At 44.9% G+C, this 16,942-nt stretch overlaps 1 protein-coding gene across 10 annotated transcripts in view; it reads right to left on the reverse strand.

Annotated features, from left to right (window-relative positions):
• The window catches only part of SHANK2 (SH3 and multiple ankyrin repeat domains 2), a 709,321-nt gene that overhangs the window by 388,180 nt on the left and 304,199 nt on the right, over window positions 1–16,942 (reverse strand). For all 10 annotated transcript variants that reach the window (XM_072639430.1, XM_072639427.1, XM_072639424.1 and 7 more), the window contains one exon: window positions 9,099–9,212. In XM_072639430.1, coding sequence (XP_072495531.1) covers window positions 9,099–9,212 — 114 coding nt within the window. The remainder of the gene's footprint in view (window positions 1–9,098; window positions 9,213–16,942) is intronic.

Consider the following 16,942-nt stretch of genomic DNA (forward strand, 5'->3'; position numbering starts at 1 on the left):
ATTCCCTCTAATTTACACAGCCTCTTTATAAAGCCTGACAATAAAGGGGAATCCTTCGTCTCCTAGGGCAGCCCATTCCCCTTTGGGATGGTGAAAAGGCTGGATATCAAGTCCCTCTCAGCTATTTTTAATTTGTCTTTATTCCCCAGTGGACATACCATCACCAAACCAGAGCTGAACAGGAGACCAGTTAGCCCTGCTAACAGTATGGGTATTACTGAAGGTCCCCTCATTCTTGCCCATCCTTAAAATTCTCCAGAACAGAGAGCTTCACACCTGTTTTCCTGATCCCATTTGGTCAGCAAAATTTGAAGATCATAGACAAAGTAAAAAAAGACAGAGACAAAAGACACGAAAAGAAAAAAAATGACAGAAAAGCACAAAGCCAGAACCTGAGTTTGAGCTGGAATAGCCCTTGGAAGTCATTCAGATTCTCAGAGCTACAAGGTGCCCCAACCTGAGCCATCCACACCTGGGGCTGGCCAGACTATTCTTGAAGATCTGCTGTGATGGGGAACTCACTACTTTACCAGACAATCCATTCTTTTGGACAACTTGAATTGTTCAAAGGCTTTTCTTACATCAGATCTAAATCTGTACCCCCACAGGTCCTGTTGCCTCCCTCAGTCTGCCCTACCTCAGACCCACTGTTTCAGTTTCCATACTTGGGGCAAAGCAGAACTAATCTCTTGGTGAGCGCCCAACACCTTACAGAGATTTCTGTAATTGTTATCGTCTCCCAGTTATATAACAGTGCTTATGAAGCCCTTTCTTTACACCACAAGTGATTATCAACATTTTGGAGAGATGGACACTTAGTGTGACAGAAATTGCTAGTTTCTCAATACATTATTCAAGAACTCTACAAGTAGGGAACATGGAGCCTTTGATGACAATGTTAAACATTCTGAATTCTCTAAAGTCAATGGGATGCCCTGTACTTGCTGCATGGCAGTATTTTCAGCCCTCAGCTTCAGCCCCAGGGGTCAGTGTTCAGGAAGCCATGGCAGCTGGTCTCTGAAACATACTGCTTTGTCAGAGGAGGCGGCATTCTGACAGACACTAATGATCAGTTGGAACAGAGAGGGTGGCCACAGAAAACACCAGGTATATGAATCCCCCCACAGCTCTTTCTATGACACTCAGCCTCCCTCACCAAAGCCGCCATGTTCTCATGAGGAGTCCACATGGGAGCTGCCTGAGTCTGGCCCCAGAGGTGAATGGCCCCTCCTTTGGCAGCCCTGCTCTTTTGTACTTTATTAATATTTTAGATGGCACTAGTGCTAACGCAGCCACTTGGCCACGTTTTGAGCGTCTCTGAAGATAACAAAAGCCGGCTATTTGGGGAGCCCGACAACAGGGCTGCCAAGTCCCTGCAGATGGCTTTGTACACCCTATGACTAACCCCCGGTATATTTGCCTGGGTAACTCCAGGACTGGACCCCAGACAATGCTAACTATAAGCATCCCCAGACTGGGGCTCATGACAGGCAGGGTCCCCAGCAACCCCCGCCCCCTGCTTTGTCTCCAGGAAAAGGCTCTGCTCACTCCATGCTTCTGGAGCTGGGTGAGGCAAAAGCTGGCACAGCCATGAAGAGACTTTGCAGACACACCCTCTCAGGAGTCGGCCTGGATGTGGAGCCCAGAAGTGGGAGCCAGTACCCCAGCTCTCCTTTGGAACCAGGAGCATCTCCACATTTTATGAGATCATCTCCAGGGGAGATCCAACAAACCTGGGGCATAACACTGGGGGAAGGGGGCACAGAAGATCAAAGGTCACCTCTCCCATATCTCCCTGTCTAGCCTTGCAATGGGTACTGTCCCAAACTCTGACTTTTAGTGCCTCTGTGTGTATGGAGGTATTATGTTATCTGGGATTGGGAACATCACTGGCTAATGATAACAGCAGGTACTGACCTTTGCCCACTGCTTCACTATCTGCACAGAATTTTGAGTATGTCTTGTCATCTTTACCTTCACATCTCTCACCTACAATTCCTTCTCCCTATTCATGGCCTTGGTAAAGGGCCTAATCACTTCTGGCTTAGCCTTTGGCAATAGTCTAACTGGCCTTCCTGTCTCAAAGCTCTCTCAGCCTAAGCCATTGTCTCATCCCCTGCCAAAGGGAGTTCGCTTTTTAACATGCACTTCTGACCACGTTACATCTTTAGTCAATAAATACCAAGAGCTTCCTATGACCTCCAGGATCAACTATAAAATCTTCTGTTCAATTTTTGAAGCCTGCCTTCCTTCCTTCCTTCCTTCCTTCCTTCCTTCCTTCCTTCCTCCTTTTTTCCTTCTTTCCTTCCAAGTTTTCTGACATGAACAAGTTGTAGAACCTCAAGGCAGTCCCTTTGCTTCTCTGAGGCTCAGTTTGCTCTTCTGCACAATGGGAGTGATGCCACTTGCATTTGTTTCCTCCCTGGCTGACTTGACACAAGAACACATTCTAAACCCGAGGGTGCTAAAAAGCCTGAGTGGTTCTGTCATGGAAAGAGCTCTTACTGGCACACAGTAGGCGGAAAGAGCTCTTACTGGCACACAGTAGGCACTTAAAAGATGACTAAGTGACTGCTCCACAAACATGACAGGGGGATTCTTGGAAGACCCCAACAGCACTTCTGGTAGAGGAGAGTTGTCTGAATCCTCTTTGCTTTTGGACTGGAGAAGGTGAGTTTCCATATCTCACTCCCCTTCACCCTTATTGCCTGAAGCAGATAAGTCTCACTGGGCTTTTAAGGGGTTTGAGGATCAGCTGGAAGAAGGAGAGAGGGTTTCAAGTAACAGCAAGATGAGATAGTGTCCTGTAATTTAATTACTCTACAGTTTTTCACACACATAAAGCAGGAAAACATTTTAATATGCAGAAATGAAAAACACTGCCATACACTGAAAGCAGGAAGTGGACCACATTATCCAGTGCCAGCTCTAGGTGCTTTGGCACTGGCTTGGATAGCCCCCAGTGCCGGAGTCCTCTGGGGACTTTGGAACTCCCCACTCCCTTCTGCCCCAGCTACTCTGTTCTGAGGCCAGGAAAGCTTCTCCTCAATGAAAATTTATTCCTGGGAGAACCCAGAACTAATTCATAAAACTGGCTGTGGAGAGGAGGAGGAAGAAGAACTTAATTAAAAATCTCAAAAGACTTCCATGAACTGATACAGAGTGAAGTGAGCAAAACCAGGAGAACATTGTACACAGTAACAGTAACATCGTAACAATGTAACCAACGTAATGACTTGGCTATTCTGAAGGACCTGTGATGAAAAATGCTATCCACTTAGAGAGAAAAAAAACTAACGGGGTCTGAGTACAGAGCAAAGCAGACTATTTTTTGCTTTCTTTTCTTCTTGCTTTTTTTTTGGTTTGAGTTTTCTTCAACAAAATGACTAAAATGGAAATATGTTTTACATGACTGCACATGTACAACTATATCAGATTGCTTACTGCCTCAGAGAGGGGAGAGAGCATGGAAGGATAGAATTTGAAATTAGAAATAAAAAAAGACAAATGTTAAAAATTGTTTTTACATGTCATTGGGAGGAAATAGCATATTATTTTAAAAATAAAATGAAGCATCAAAAAATAAAAATTAAAAATCCTTTGACATCTGAGGAGGAAGCCCAAGAAAAAATGATAATGTAAAAAGAGATGTTACAGGTACTATAAGACAGAAGAAAGCAAGGAGGACTCCCTACCCTTTTTTTTCTGTCTGTCTGTCTCCCTCTCTCCTTGTCTATCTCAGTCTCTCCCCTCCTCCCTCTCTCTCTCTTTCTCTCTCTCTCTCTCTCTCTCTCTCTCTCTCTCTCTCTCTTTCTCAAAGGCAACATAGAAGTAATAGGGGGGCATGCAACGAAGGGATGCCATCTACTTCATTTTTCACCAAAAGGATGACAGTTTACAGAATTTACTCCCATTTTTCAGAAAGTAAGATCCTGACAGGTTAACATGATGGCTTCCTAGCTCTGTTACCATCACTTTGTGTGGCTCTGAGCCACTGAGCTCCCTTGCCAAGCCTCAGTTTTCTCATCTACAAAATGAAAGGGTTGGACTAGCTGATCTCTAAGGACCTTCCTCAGCTCTAAATCCTCAGATCTTTTATCCAGTTTACAGAAGAGTAATAGGAAGCTGGCTAAATCATTTCCCCCAGTTCACAAAGGTGGTTATTAGAGAAGCTGGGCCTTGAACTCAGGCCTCTTAATTTCTAGGCTGTTCTTCTATCTGTTTGAGTTTCCTCATGACGTTGGGGATTCTGGAAAGGAAAGGGGTTCCCAAATTGGGCACAGGAAAAACTAGGGTAATTTCAAGCAACAAGCCTGTCTTAGCTGAGTTTCAATCCCATCTTCAGCCATAAAAGGATAACAGGAACCATTATTTACCTGAACTGTCTTAGGAAAACGTGCTGCTATCCCCAGATAGCTGCAGCTGTCCCCCAACTTGACAAGCCCTTTGTCCAAGTAAAGCCCTCATTTTGCCTTTGTAAATACAGGTGCCTCTTCAAGTCCAAGCGGATGAGCTCCTCTCAGAGAAGGGGGCTGACTTTCCTTTGGAGCAGAAGCAGAGTTCTTGTCATGAACTTTCTTCAGTGTGTCCCATTGACAGCAAGGAAGGGTCTTTGCAAAGGTGGGCAGCAGAGCTGAGCAGGGAGTCAAAGCCACACTTGCTGCTTTCGGGCGCATCTCTCTCTACTAGCTATTCTGACTTTGGCGTAATACTGAATTCTGGCCTGCTTTTTATCTCCTGCTGAAGACCTAGACTCCATATTGCCCCCTCCTGACAAATATTTGTGTTTGTTAATGGTTGGCAGGTTGACAGTAAAAAACAAAATAGAACTAATGCCTTCTAGATCACTTGATGGTCATGTGACCTTGGGCAGGTCCTTTAACCTGCTTTGCTCCATTTCCTTCTTTGAGACTAGCTGCATCGAAAGGTCCTTTCATCTCTAGGGCTGTGACTTTTCCAGGCTACATATGCAGCTTGCCCCTCCTCCAAATCACCCATTATCAAGGATATGAATGTGCCAAGAGAATGACAAACTCCCAGCCCCAAAACGACTGGGGCAAAAGGCGAGAAGCTGCCTCAGAGTCGGACTTCAGAATGGGAGCCAAAAGGATTAAAAATCCTTAAATGAAGACAAAAGAATTTTACTAAAAATAACTGCGGGGGAGGGGCCCATCAAACCCAAACAGAAACAGGGTGGGGGTGGGGGTGGGGAGGATGGAGCCATCCTCGAGGATCCCTGCAGCTGCATGTCGATTTAGCTTTCAAATGTAATGCTCTCTGTTTTATTGTATTTTATTTATTTCTGTTAAATATTTCCCAAATATATTTTAATTTGGATCAGGCTTCATTTGGGAGTGCTGCGGACTGAATGAAATCTTTGATTTAGATGACCCCACTCTGAGCTTCCATGTTTTAACCTTCTATAGTCCCAGGTCCCTCCAGGCTTTGGTACTCAAGGGTTCGAAGCTTCCTCCCAGTCCTAACATTTTGTATTCTGTGTTTGAAGGGCCCATGGAGGTTGATTATTCCATAATCCTGTGAGTGCAAATTTTCTATGTATTGATACTCATTGCATTAATTTTGACTACTGGGAAATAAGTAAGAGATATCCTAAAGTCCCAAAGCGACTCCTCTTGTGTGTGTGTTTGTGTGTGTGTGTGAGTGAGAGAGTGAGTGAGAGAGAGAGAGAGAGAGAGAGAGAGAGAGAGAGAGAGAGAGAGAGTCTTTGTTGTGAAAGGAAGCATGGTCCCACTCCATGCCCACCGTCTGCACAGGCTCCCCTGGCTCCCCAGTCACCAATCCACTGCCCTTAGGACCAGCCATCAGTCACCCTTGTAATATTCAGGTGAAAGAGAACTAATGACTTCTTGTCACAATATCACTGTTCACAGCAATTCAATTCAGGAAGGTCCAAATCAAGTCAATTAAATTCAAGAGTCATTTATTAAGGGGAGGGAATTGGGCTGGTGCCAGGGATCCAAAGACAAAAAGATCTCTCTCTTCCTTCCAAGCTGCTGCTGCTTCTGCTGCCGCTGCTGGTGGTGGTATGGCAGTCAGAGTGAGAAAGAGAACTCCAAACTCATTTGAGGAGCAATTTGAGGTGATTGCCACCCTACTGAGGGTGGGCTTGAGAGGGGATCAGGGAAGGTTTTCATGTAGGAGGTAGCATCTGGAATGGAAAGCAGAGGACCCAGTGATTTCCAGCCCCGGGGGAGGGCTGGTGTGAATGCACGGAGGAGGGAGAGAGAATTCTGAGTTCCGGAACAGCTAGCTAGTCGTCCAGTTTGGCTAGAAGATGGCATGTGTGTGAAGGGAAGTAATATGAAATAAGCCTGCAAAGGTAAGCTGAAGCCAGATTGTGGGGGCTTTAAATGTCAGGCTGAGACATTTGCATTTGCTCTTAGAAGAATTGGCTTGGTATGCCCAGTGCCCAGCATAATGCCTTATGCATCATGGGGACTTTACAAAAGCTTCTTGAGTTGGGTTGTACTAGGGAGCCATGGGAGACTTTGGAGTAGGAGAGTGCCCTGCTTCTTTTGGAAGACTTTTTTGGTTGCTAACTGAGAGGTAGGATAGAGGAAGATGAGACTGAAAGCAGGGAGAAGAGAGCGAAGCCTATTATAAGTCTTGGTGAGAGATAATAAGGGCCTGAGCTAGCATGGCAGTGGGCAAAGGGAGAGAAGGAGGAGGATTGGGGATGAAGACAAGCAGGCTGCTGGGTGGGGATGGAGAACGGTGAGAGAAGAGTGGTGGAGGAGGCATCGGGCTATAAATTCCAGGCCTTGAAGGACAGTAATGCCTCTGACAGGATGGGGCTGTTTGAGGGAAGGGTAGGCTAGGGGGAAAGAGACTTAGTTCTGTTAGAATTCCTTGAGTTTAATGACTACGGGAACAGCTTGGTAGCAAGAACTGATAGTCAGTGACTAAGGCAGGATTCATTGGAGAAACAGAGATTAGGGCTGGAAAAATTGAACAGAGACTTAATGATGAGATGTTTGTGTCAGCCCTGGTGTGGAGGCTGGAAGGCTGGAATGTGAAGAATGACCATAGATACCTATATGCTGTGGGTTAGATGGAGTTGGCCCATATTCACTAATCAGGACAACTGAATCCCAGGGCAGAGACCCAAAACTGAATGCATTAATTCCTCTGTCCCAGGTGAATGGGCATGGGACAGGCCTCCAGTGGCACAGGTCCCGTGGCTTCCTCTAACAAGTGGGAAAAGGTGGGTGGGGAGGGCAGTGGTAGGGCAGGTCTTAAAACACCCAGACTGAAGAGGCCCTGCTTTTCTATTTCATGACTGGCCAGGTAGGTTAAGATCCCACAAGCAAAGAAAGTCCAGAACTTTGTGGGCAGGAGATGGGGGATGGTCCAGTAAAGGAGATTGGGCGGAGCGGCACTCATCAGTTAACAAAGCTGCAGAGAAGTCCAGGGGGAGGGGGCCTGAGAAAGGGCCCTTGAACTCAGCGCCACTGGCAGCCTTGGCGAAGGCCTCTATGGTCAAGAGGCAGAGTGCTCAACCAGAGAGCTATGAGCTAAGAGTGAAAGCAGAGCAGATGACTCCTTCCAGCAGCTTGTCTGAGTACAGGAAGAGGAGGGGTGGGGTGTGTATCCCACATGGCAAACCACAAAAACTTCAGAGCAAGTCAGGCCTCCAAGCATCTTAGGAAACCCTTTATATTTAAGGAGACTTCCACTCTGCATCCCTCACCAAGCTAGTCACTGGAAGTAAATGTGGCTAATGGCATGGCCCAGGGGACAGTGGGGAGCCAGGGGAAGGCATTGGAATCCTCTTCTGGGTCTAGAATCAAGTCTTTCTCCCTTTCTAGGCCTCAGTCTCCTCCTGTGAACCCTAACAAGTTTGGACTAGAAGGCCCTCCCTGCCCTACCTCTAGGACCCAATTCAAGGGGCAGGCGTTCTCCCCTCAGCCTACCGTGGTAGAACAAGAGCCATATTTCTGGTTCCATAACTGAATTTGACTTGGAGGTCAGTAAGAACACATAGGACAAATGAATACATACATGAAGTAATCCCACTCCAAACGGAACTAGCGGTTGTCCTGGAGAAGAACCAAAGTTAGAACCCCAGGAGAGTGAGCCTAAAAGGGCTGGAGTAGAGAGGGGAAGGGAAGAAGCATTTATAGAGCACCTACTACATACCAGTACCGTGCTAAACACTTTATAATGGTTATCTCGTTTGCTCCTCACAACAACCCTGAAAGTGCTATTATTCTCATTTTACAGTTAAGGAAACGGAGGCAACCAGAGGTTAAGTGACTTGCCCAGAGTCACACAGCTAGTAAGTGTCTGAGGTTGGATTTGAACTCAGGTCTTCCTGACTCTAGGTTGAGTGCTCTAACCACTTGGATATCTAGCTTAATGAAGCATTTCTAGAGCTTGGAAGGGAATGATGGCTTGTGAAATGATTTACATGTATTTTTTTCATTTGATTCTCAAGCAACTCTCATGTTATCCTCATTTGGCAAATAAGGTAACTAAGGTTGAGAAAGTTTAAGTAACTTGCCCAGGGTCACACAGCCACTAAGTGTCTAAGGTAGGATTCAAACTCATATCTTCCTGTTTCCAAGTCTAGTCCTCTATCCATTACATCACTAACAAGGAGATGTGACCTGTTTTAAAATATAACTGGCAGATTTGGGAGATTCTGTGAGTCATGTAAGAAGGACATAATTAGGATCCAAGTATTTCATCCACCAGTGAAGTACTTTCAACACACATGGAGCAAACATGCCTGCAAACGCTTGTCTGTGTTAGGCACACTGAAGGAGACACTACATTTCCAAAGAGGCGTGCTTCCTGCCTGCAGAAAGCTTACAAGCTGCGAGGGAAAGGAAACCAAGAGCAAACAGCTCCAATCTCCAGGACTGCATGTGAAGCCCATCTGAGAGTTACAAACATGAGCTTATTTGGGTGAGGATCTTCCAGGCAGCTCAGGGGCAGCCTCGCTGAGTCAGCTAGTGGGGGAGGAATCCACAGGCCAACACAAACACAAAAGCCACCTGAGGCCCAAGGACAAGTGGGACATTTCATTTACAGGTAGAAAAAAAGGAGCTTTTTGCAAAACTCCTAGACCTTACCTGGTTTGCTTTCATTTGGTTTACACTGCACTTCCTCCACACAATCAGCAGGAAACCACCCGATGTGGCCCCGCGTGCTGCCTTCCCAGAAGCCGCCTTCACCAATGCTCAACACTGAGAGAGAGAAAGAAGCAGAAAACACGTTAGATCGGTTTTCTCTTCTACATGCACGCATACACACACACACAAGCACACACATGCATGCACGTACGACTGACTGACAACACGGGAACCAAAAATGTCAAAAAGGAGAGCAAGAACATGACTTCCTGGGTTCTAGACCCAGCTATTCTACTAATGTGATTGATGTGCACTGGGAAGTCCTCCAGGGCAGGGACTGTCTTTTGCCTTTCTTTGTATCTCCAGTGAGTAGTACAAAGCTGGTACACCGTAGGCACTCAATGAATGCTCACTGACAAACTGGGGACCCTCAGTTCCCCTGGGTGTTGCTCTAGAGGGCTGGGTGCTGGATTTGGAGTTAGAAGGCCTGGGTGTGAATTCTTGCTTTAGGAGGCTTTACCTGTGTACCCTTGAGCAGGTCACTGCCTTACTCTAGGCTCAGTTTCCTTATCTAGACAATGAGGGAATTGAATGCTATGATCTCTAAGGTGCTTTTCCTGTCTAGATGTCTAGAACACAACCAGAAGAACAACTGACTGAGGCTACTCTGGAGATCCCGACTCTGACGCTTGGCCAAGAACAAGTTGCTTCTTTCTCTTGGCCTCAGTTTCCTCATTTGTAAAGTAGGAATATTAATACCTCCATGAGAATATACTTTATGGGAATTCTTCATCACCATCATCACCATCATCTTACCCTTGAATTTTATCTAAGCAGAGAACTTCTGATAAAAAGGATGATCTGTCCAGCACATACATCACAAATCTGTAGGCAAAGGGAACCAACTCATTTTATAAATGAGGAAACTAAGGTGACTTGCCCAAAGTCACATAGGTAGGATGTGTCAGAGGTAGAAAGGGAACATATATCCTCTGACTTCATGGAGGGTGATTTTTTTATTGTCTTAAGCTGCCTCAGTCTTAAAAAAAGTTGTCTAGGGACAGTGAAAGGTTTTGCTTTGCCCCCTTGGTCATCCTACTGCTAGTATATGGCAGAGACTTGAACCCAGGGCTTCTCACCTCCAAAGCTGGTCATCCTCTCCCCACTGTACTACCATGCATCTCAAATAGCTGCTGTAAGAATCAAATGCAATGCTTTAAACTTAAGTGTTTCAGCAAGAGACTCCACTGACTGTGACAGGAGAAAAAAATCTGCCTACAAAGCTGAAAAGGCCTGAACCAATCCCTTGAATGTCCTCAGAACACATCCATTTGGGAATGCCCTCCTTCCCCAGAATGGGAGGGTAATTGTGAAGAAGACACAGCAGATACAGGGAGCTGTAAATGAGAAATGTCACTGTGTCCCCCTCTTGGTTTTCATTTCAACCTGACAAGGAAACTGAAAAACCCAAACTAGGCCCGAGCTGTGCTGACTTGGTGCTGAAGGTCAGTGGAATGATGGGCCCTCCACTTAATAAAATGCTGGCTTTACAAGAGCTTTATTTAATGATCTGAAGAAAAAAAAATGTTCTGAGTCAGATGTGGCAGGACATGCCAGCTGCCCAGTGAAAGAATCCCTAGGGAGAGCTTTTTACTCCAGGAAATCAATTCTACCTCAATGGAACCTGGCCACCCTTTGCTGACTGAGGGGACCATCTTGCTTCCATAATGTTAGAGGCTGAAACTGAAGTCAGGACTGCCAAGCACTGACCCGGGAGACTCGAGAAGCCTGTGCCCAAATCACCTAGCTGCCTGCAGCAGAATGGCAACCTGGGAATCTAAGCTCAGCTCGGCCCCAGTGGGCCCAACTAGAAGTAATGTATGGAAGGTGTGGAGGCAAAGATTTAGAAAGCTGGCCCAGAAAATGACAACAACCTCGCTGTTCATTGCAAGCCCTCCCTCACTCGAAACAAAGTCAAGCGAATGTCATGTCGTCATTTCTCCGATGGCATGATCTTCTTCGGCAACAAAGGACAAACACAACCCTGTGAGTAGATGCAGCTGGCTGAATGGGGGCCCAGCTAGCTAGGTAACTCAGCCCCTCCTCTCCTGTCTGCCTCCCCATCCCCTTCCTTCTCCTCTCCAAAGGAAGGTAAATTTGAATGGTCAAAAGATGCTTGCTCCTCTCCTCCCCTCCCCTCCCCTCCCCTCCCCTCCCCTCCCCTCCCCTCCCTTATCCTCTCCTCTCCTCTCTCAGAACCTTAAACCTACTGCACTCTGAAGCTTACACATTGGAGGACACTAGGCTCCTGCCTAAGGGCTGGCTTCTGGACCCTCCTGGCTTAAGAGTGATTATCAGTAATAACTGTTGCTGTTTCCCTCCCAGCCTGAGGTCTTTTTTTCTATGCCTCACTAAAAGGGCCACCCCCTGGCTATTTCTTAAAGAGGCCTATTCACTGAATGGGTGTTACCTCACCCTAAGTGAGCTCCTGCATAGACCTTGGCCAAAAGGGGTCAAGGTCTCCTATTGCATTCTGGGTCATCTCCAGTCATCCTGATGAATATCTGGTCGCTGGATTCAGATGACTCTGGAGAAAAAGTGAGGCTGGTGACCTTGCTCAGCCCTCCCTCACTCAAAACAAAGTCAAGGGCAAGTCATGTCATCATTTCTCTGATAGTATGGTATTCTTCGGCAATGAAGGATGAACACAATGACTCTTCCTGATCCCATTTGGGGCTTTCTTGGTAAAGATACTAGAGTGGTTTGTCATTTCCTTCTCCAGCTCATTTTACAGATGGGGAAACTGAGGCAAGCAGAGTGAAGTGACTTGCCCAGGGTCACACAGTCAGGAAGTATCTGAGGCTGGATTTGAACTCAGAGGAGGAGCCTTCCTGACTCCAGACCTGGCACTCTATCCACTGTGGTGCCCCCTGGCTGCCCCTAGTTGAGAGCTAGCTGTGGGCTACTAGGGGAGAAGAAAGGTGGAGACTTCCCCTCCCCGAAGGACTTCAAGCAAAGGCTGGAGGGCCAAACACTTGGTGGGAATATGACGGAGGAGTTGGTCCTTCAAGTATGAGCTGGACTGTGTGATTGTGAAGGTCATTTCTAGTTCCAAGATCAACCACGCCCATGCCCATACCCATCAAAACAACAGAAATAACAGTGATACCACCCGGCATTTATGTAGCATTTTACAGCTTATAAAGCACTTTATGTTTATGGCCTATGAATGCTCATAACAATTCTGGGAGGAGGGGTGCTATTATCATCCTCTTGTTAGAAGGGACAAAGTAAGTGACTTGCCCAGGGTCACACAGCTAGCAAGGGCTATGGCAGAATTTGAACTCGGGTCTTCCTAACTCCAGGTCTGGATCTTGGTCTGTTTCACCATCATACTTTCTGTGCAACTTGAGAATCTAGACCTCTCAATGGCTGCCTCATCCTGGGACGGAACCTGGCATAACACCTCTGGTCAGAACAAGGACAAGGTCTAAGCAAGGGTCCCACGTCACAGGGACTTGGGGAACCTATCCTGCTTCTTTGTATGGCTGATCTCTCTTTGTGATGTGATTCTACAGGAGATATCTGATTATCCATCACTTTGATTGAAAGGGTCAGTGATCACTTGCTCACAACTGTCCTGACCAGGGAGACCAGAAAATTTATGAAAGGGAAAACATTGTATCCTGGGGATTCATTTAACAAAGGAAAAGAATTGATGTCCTTCCTCTCACCCTGAATTTTACCCACTGACAGCAGGAGGAGAAGAACCTGCTGGATAATAGAAGGATTCAAGGGAGGGCAGGATGGAGAAGAGTCTAGTGAGCCTAGTTTGGGGTGTGGAGATGACACCAGCCCCTTTGCCCACTGGAGGTCAGTAATTTTGATTTTGGCACCACACCCCTTAATTATCAAATGTGATAATACATGTAAAGTAATTTGCAAACCTTCATGACAAGAGTACTAACATTTACCACCATTATCAATCATTTTCAATCATCCTCTTCCTCATCATAATCAATTAGTTTGTATGACAAAGGTCCTCTATCCCTGATCATGAGGTAAGAAAGAGAGGAAAAGGCCATGTGGGGTGACATCAGTTTGGGTCTACATATGTTGAGGGGGTGCATTCCCTTTGGATTGGGGAAGAAACTAAGAATCTGTAGAATTCTGATGTCCATGTAGTCAACAACTGCACACAAGGAGGAGGAAAGATGCTCCTCAAGACTTTCCTGTGTTGATGACCCAGAGCAGGGAACCAAAAGAAGCCCAGGGACTCATGGTTGGTCACTGTCTCCACCAACAAATGTGAGGGGACTGGGATGGTAGAAGGAGAAGGATGTTGAACCCTGGTCACAAAGACTTGAGTCAAATTAAGACTTAAATAGAAATTGGACCAATGTCTCATACCATTTACCAAGATAAGGTCAAAATGGATACATGACCTAGATATAAAGAGAGATTTTACCAAAAAATTAGAAAAAATATGCAACCTATTACTTATGAAACTTGTGGATTGTTGAATAATTTATGGATAAATGAGATAGAGAACAAAATTAGGTATAAATTGGAAAATTTTGATTACATTAAATTAAAAAGGTTTGTACAAATAAAACAAATGAGCCAAGATTGGAAAGAAAACACAAAATTTGGGGAAAATTTTCTATATAGTTTATCAGCTAAAGGTCTTATATATAAAATGTATAAAGGACTTTGTCAAATATAGAAGAATATGAGTCATTCCCCAATTGATAAGTGGTCAAAGGATATGAACAGGCAGTTTTCAGAGGAAGAAATCAAAACAATTTATAGTCATATAAAATTGCTTTAAATCATTATAGATTAGAGAAATTCAGGTTAATACAACCTTGAGAAATCATTATGTGACCATCAAATTGGCTAAAATGATTGCAGGGGAAAGTGACAAATGTTGGAAGGAATGTGGGACACTAATTCATTGCTGGTGGAATTGTTACCTGATTCAGTCATTTGGGAGAGCAATCTGGAATTATGCCCCAAGAGTTATTAAACTACCTATACCCTTTGGCCCAGCAATACCACTACTAGGTCTATTTCAAAAGATGATTAGGGGAAAAAAGGAAAAGAACCTATATGTTCTAGAAATTGAAAAAGATCCCCTTCACAAGTATAGGACAGAGGTAGGGGGAATGGCTGGCAGCATGTTCTCAGAAAAGCCTTTCACCTACACAAGACAGAAACAGAAAAGATGGGTTCCCCTGCCTTCTGTCAGCTTCCTCACCAAGTTCAGGCAGTCAATGGAAATGTCACCGAGCCGTCATGGCTCTTTCCTCTCAACTTTTTTTTGGGGGCCGGGGTGAGAGGGAGACTCTGATGACTTACTTTTGAAAAATTAATGCCATAAAGAAAACTGTTAGGGGCAGAAAAAGGAAATAGCCTTAGAGCTTATGTGTGGACCAGGGCCCCACTGACACAATGTGGCCATGCTTGGGGTGCCTGTTCTGTATTTTTCTGTGGCCAAGCCTAGGAGTCTCCCTTTCCCTTCCCTACTGGGGTCCATTCAAGAATAATGACTAAAGTCTCAGATTAAAGCCTCTCACAGAGCTTCTGCTATTGTACCAGTCAGCATGCCTTAGTCCAGATGCTCCAAGTCATTCAACAATGACCATTAAGCGGCAGCAGAGATGGCAATCTTACAAGGAGAAGGGACTTCAAAGGTGCTAAACCCACTTGCTCCTGAGCCAGGATTCCCTCTACAATATCCCCCATAAGATGTCATCAAGGCTTTGCTTAAAGTATCCAGCAATGGGGAGCCCACTACTTCCCCTCCCGTTGGGGGCAGGTCTGAGTGTTAGGAAGCTTTCTCTCCCATAAGCCTCAGTTTGCCTTTGAATTTTCTAGACATTGCACCTAATTTCTGGAGCCAAGCAAACTGTCTATCTCTTCTTCCCATGGCAGTCCTTCCAATTCTTGATCAGCTCTCATAGTCCCTTTAAGGCTGCTCATCTCCAGACTGAGCATGCTCAGTTTGCTCAGTTGGTCCCCATATGGCGGTCCTCTCCCATTCTGCTCACCATTTTATAGACATGTTCTAGTTTATCAGTGTTCTAAAACTGTGGTATCCAGAGGAGAACACAATATACAATACTACAGATGTGGCATGAGTGGGACAATATATTATGGAATTATCTCTTACTTCATGCTAAACTTTCTTCTTTTCTTTTCTTTTTTTAATAATTAAATTTATTTATTTAACTTTTAACATTCATTTTCACAAAATTTTGGGTTACAAATTTTCTCCCCTTTTATCCCCTCCCCCCCAAACACCAAGCATTCTAATTGCCCCTGTGACCAATCTGCTCTCTCTTCTATCATCCCTCTCTGCCCTTGTCTCCGTCTTCTCTTTTGTCCTGTAGGGCCAGATAGCTTTCTATACCCCTTTACCTGTATTTCTTATTTCCTAGTGGTAAGAACATTACAGTTGATCCTAACACTTTGAGTTCCAACTTCTTTACCTCCCTCCCTCTCCACTCCTTCCCTTTGGAAGGCAAGCAATTCAATATAGGCCAAATCTGTGTAGTTTTGCAAATGACTTCCATAATAGTTGTGTTGTATAGGACTAACTATATTTCCCTCCATCCTATCCTGTCCCCCATTACTTCTATTCTCTTTTGATCCTATCCCTCCCCATGAGTGTTGACCTCGAATTGCATTCTCCTCCCCATGCCCTCCCTTCTATCATCCCCCCGACCCTGCTTGTCCCCTTATCCCCCACTTTCCTGTATTGTGAGATAGGTTTTCCTACCAAAATGAGTGTGCATTTTATTCTTTCCTTTAGTGGAATGTGATGAGAGTAGACTTCATGTTTTTCTCTCACCTCCCCTCTTTATCCCTCCACTAATGAGTCTTTTGCTTGCCTCTTTCATGAGAGATAATTTGCCCCATTCAATTTCTCCCTTTCTCCTCCCAATATATTTCTCTCTCACTGCTTGATTTCATTTTTTTTTTAAGATATGATCCCATCCTCTTCAATTCACTCTGTGCACTCTGTCTCTATGTATGTGTGCGTGTGTGCATGTGTGTGTGTGTAATCCCACCCAGTACCCAGATACTGAAATGTTTCAAGAGTTACAAATATTATCTTTCCATGTAGGAATGTAAACAGTTCAACTTTAGTAAGTCCCTTATGACCTTTCTTTGCTGTTCACCTTTTCATGGTTCTCTTCATTCTTGTGTTTGAAAGTCAAATTTTCTTTTCAGCTCTGGTCTTTTCATCAAGAATGCTTGAAAATCCTCTATTTCATTGAAAGACCATTTTTTCCCCTGAAGTATTATACTCAGTTTTGCTGGGTAGGTGATTCTTGGTTTTAGTCCTAGTTCCGTTGACTTCTGGAATATCCTATTCCATGCCCTTCGATCCCTTAATGTAGAGGCTGCTAGATCTTGTGTTATCCTGATTGTATTTCCACAATACTTGAATTGTTTCTTTCTAGCTGCTTGCAATATTTTCTCCTTGACCTGGGAACTCTGGAATTTGGCCACAATATTCCTAGGAGTTTCTCTTTTTGGATCTCTTTCAGGCGGTGTTCTGTGCATTCCTTGAATATTTATTTTGCCCTCTGGTTCTAGAATCTCAGGGCAGTTTTCCTTGATAATTTCATGAAAGATGATGTCTAGGCTCTTCTTTTGATTATGGCTTTCAGGTAGTCCCAAAATTTTTAAATTGTCTCTCCTGAATCTATTTTCCAGGTCAGTTGTTTTTCCAATGAGATATTTCACATTATCTTCCATTTTTCCATTCTTTTGGTTTTGTATTGTGATATCATGCTTTCTCACAAAGTCCTTAGCCTCCATCTGTGCCATTC

This window comes from Notamacropus eugenii, chromosome 2 (assembly GCF_028372415.1).
Source record: "Notamacropus eugenii isolate mMacEug1 chromosome 2, mMacEug1.pri_v2, whole genome shotgun sequence".
NCBI lineage: Eukaryota > Metazoa > Chordata > Mammalia > Diprotodontia > Macropodidae > Notamacropus > Notamacropus eugenii.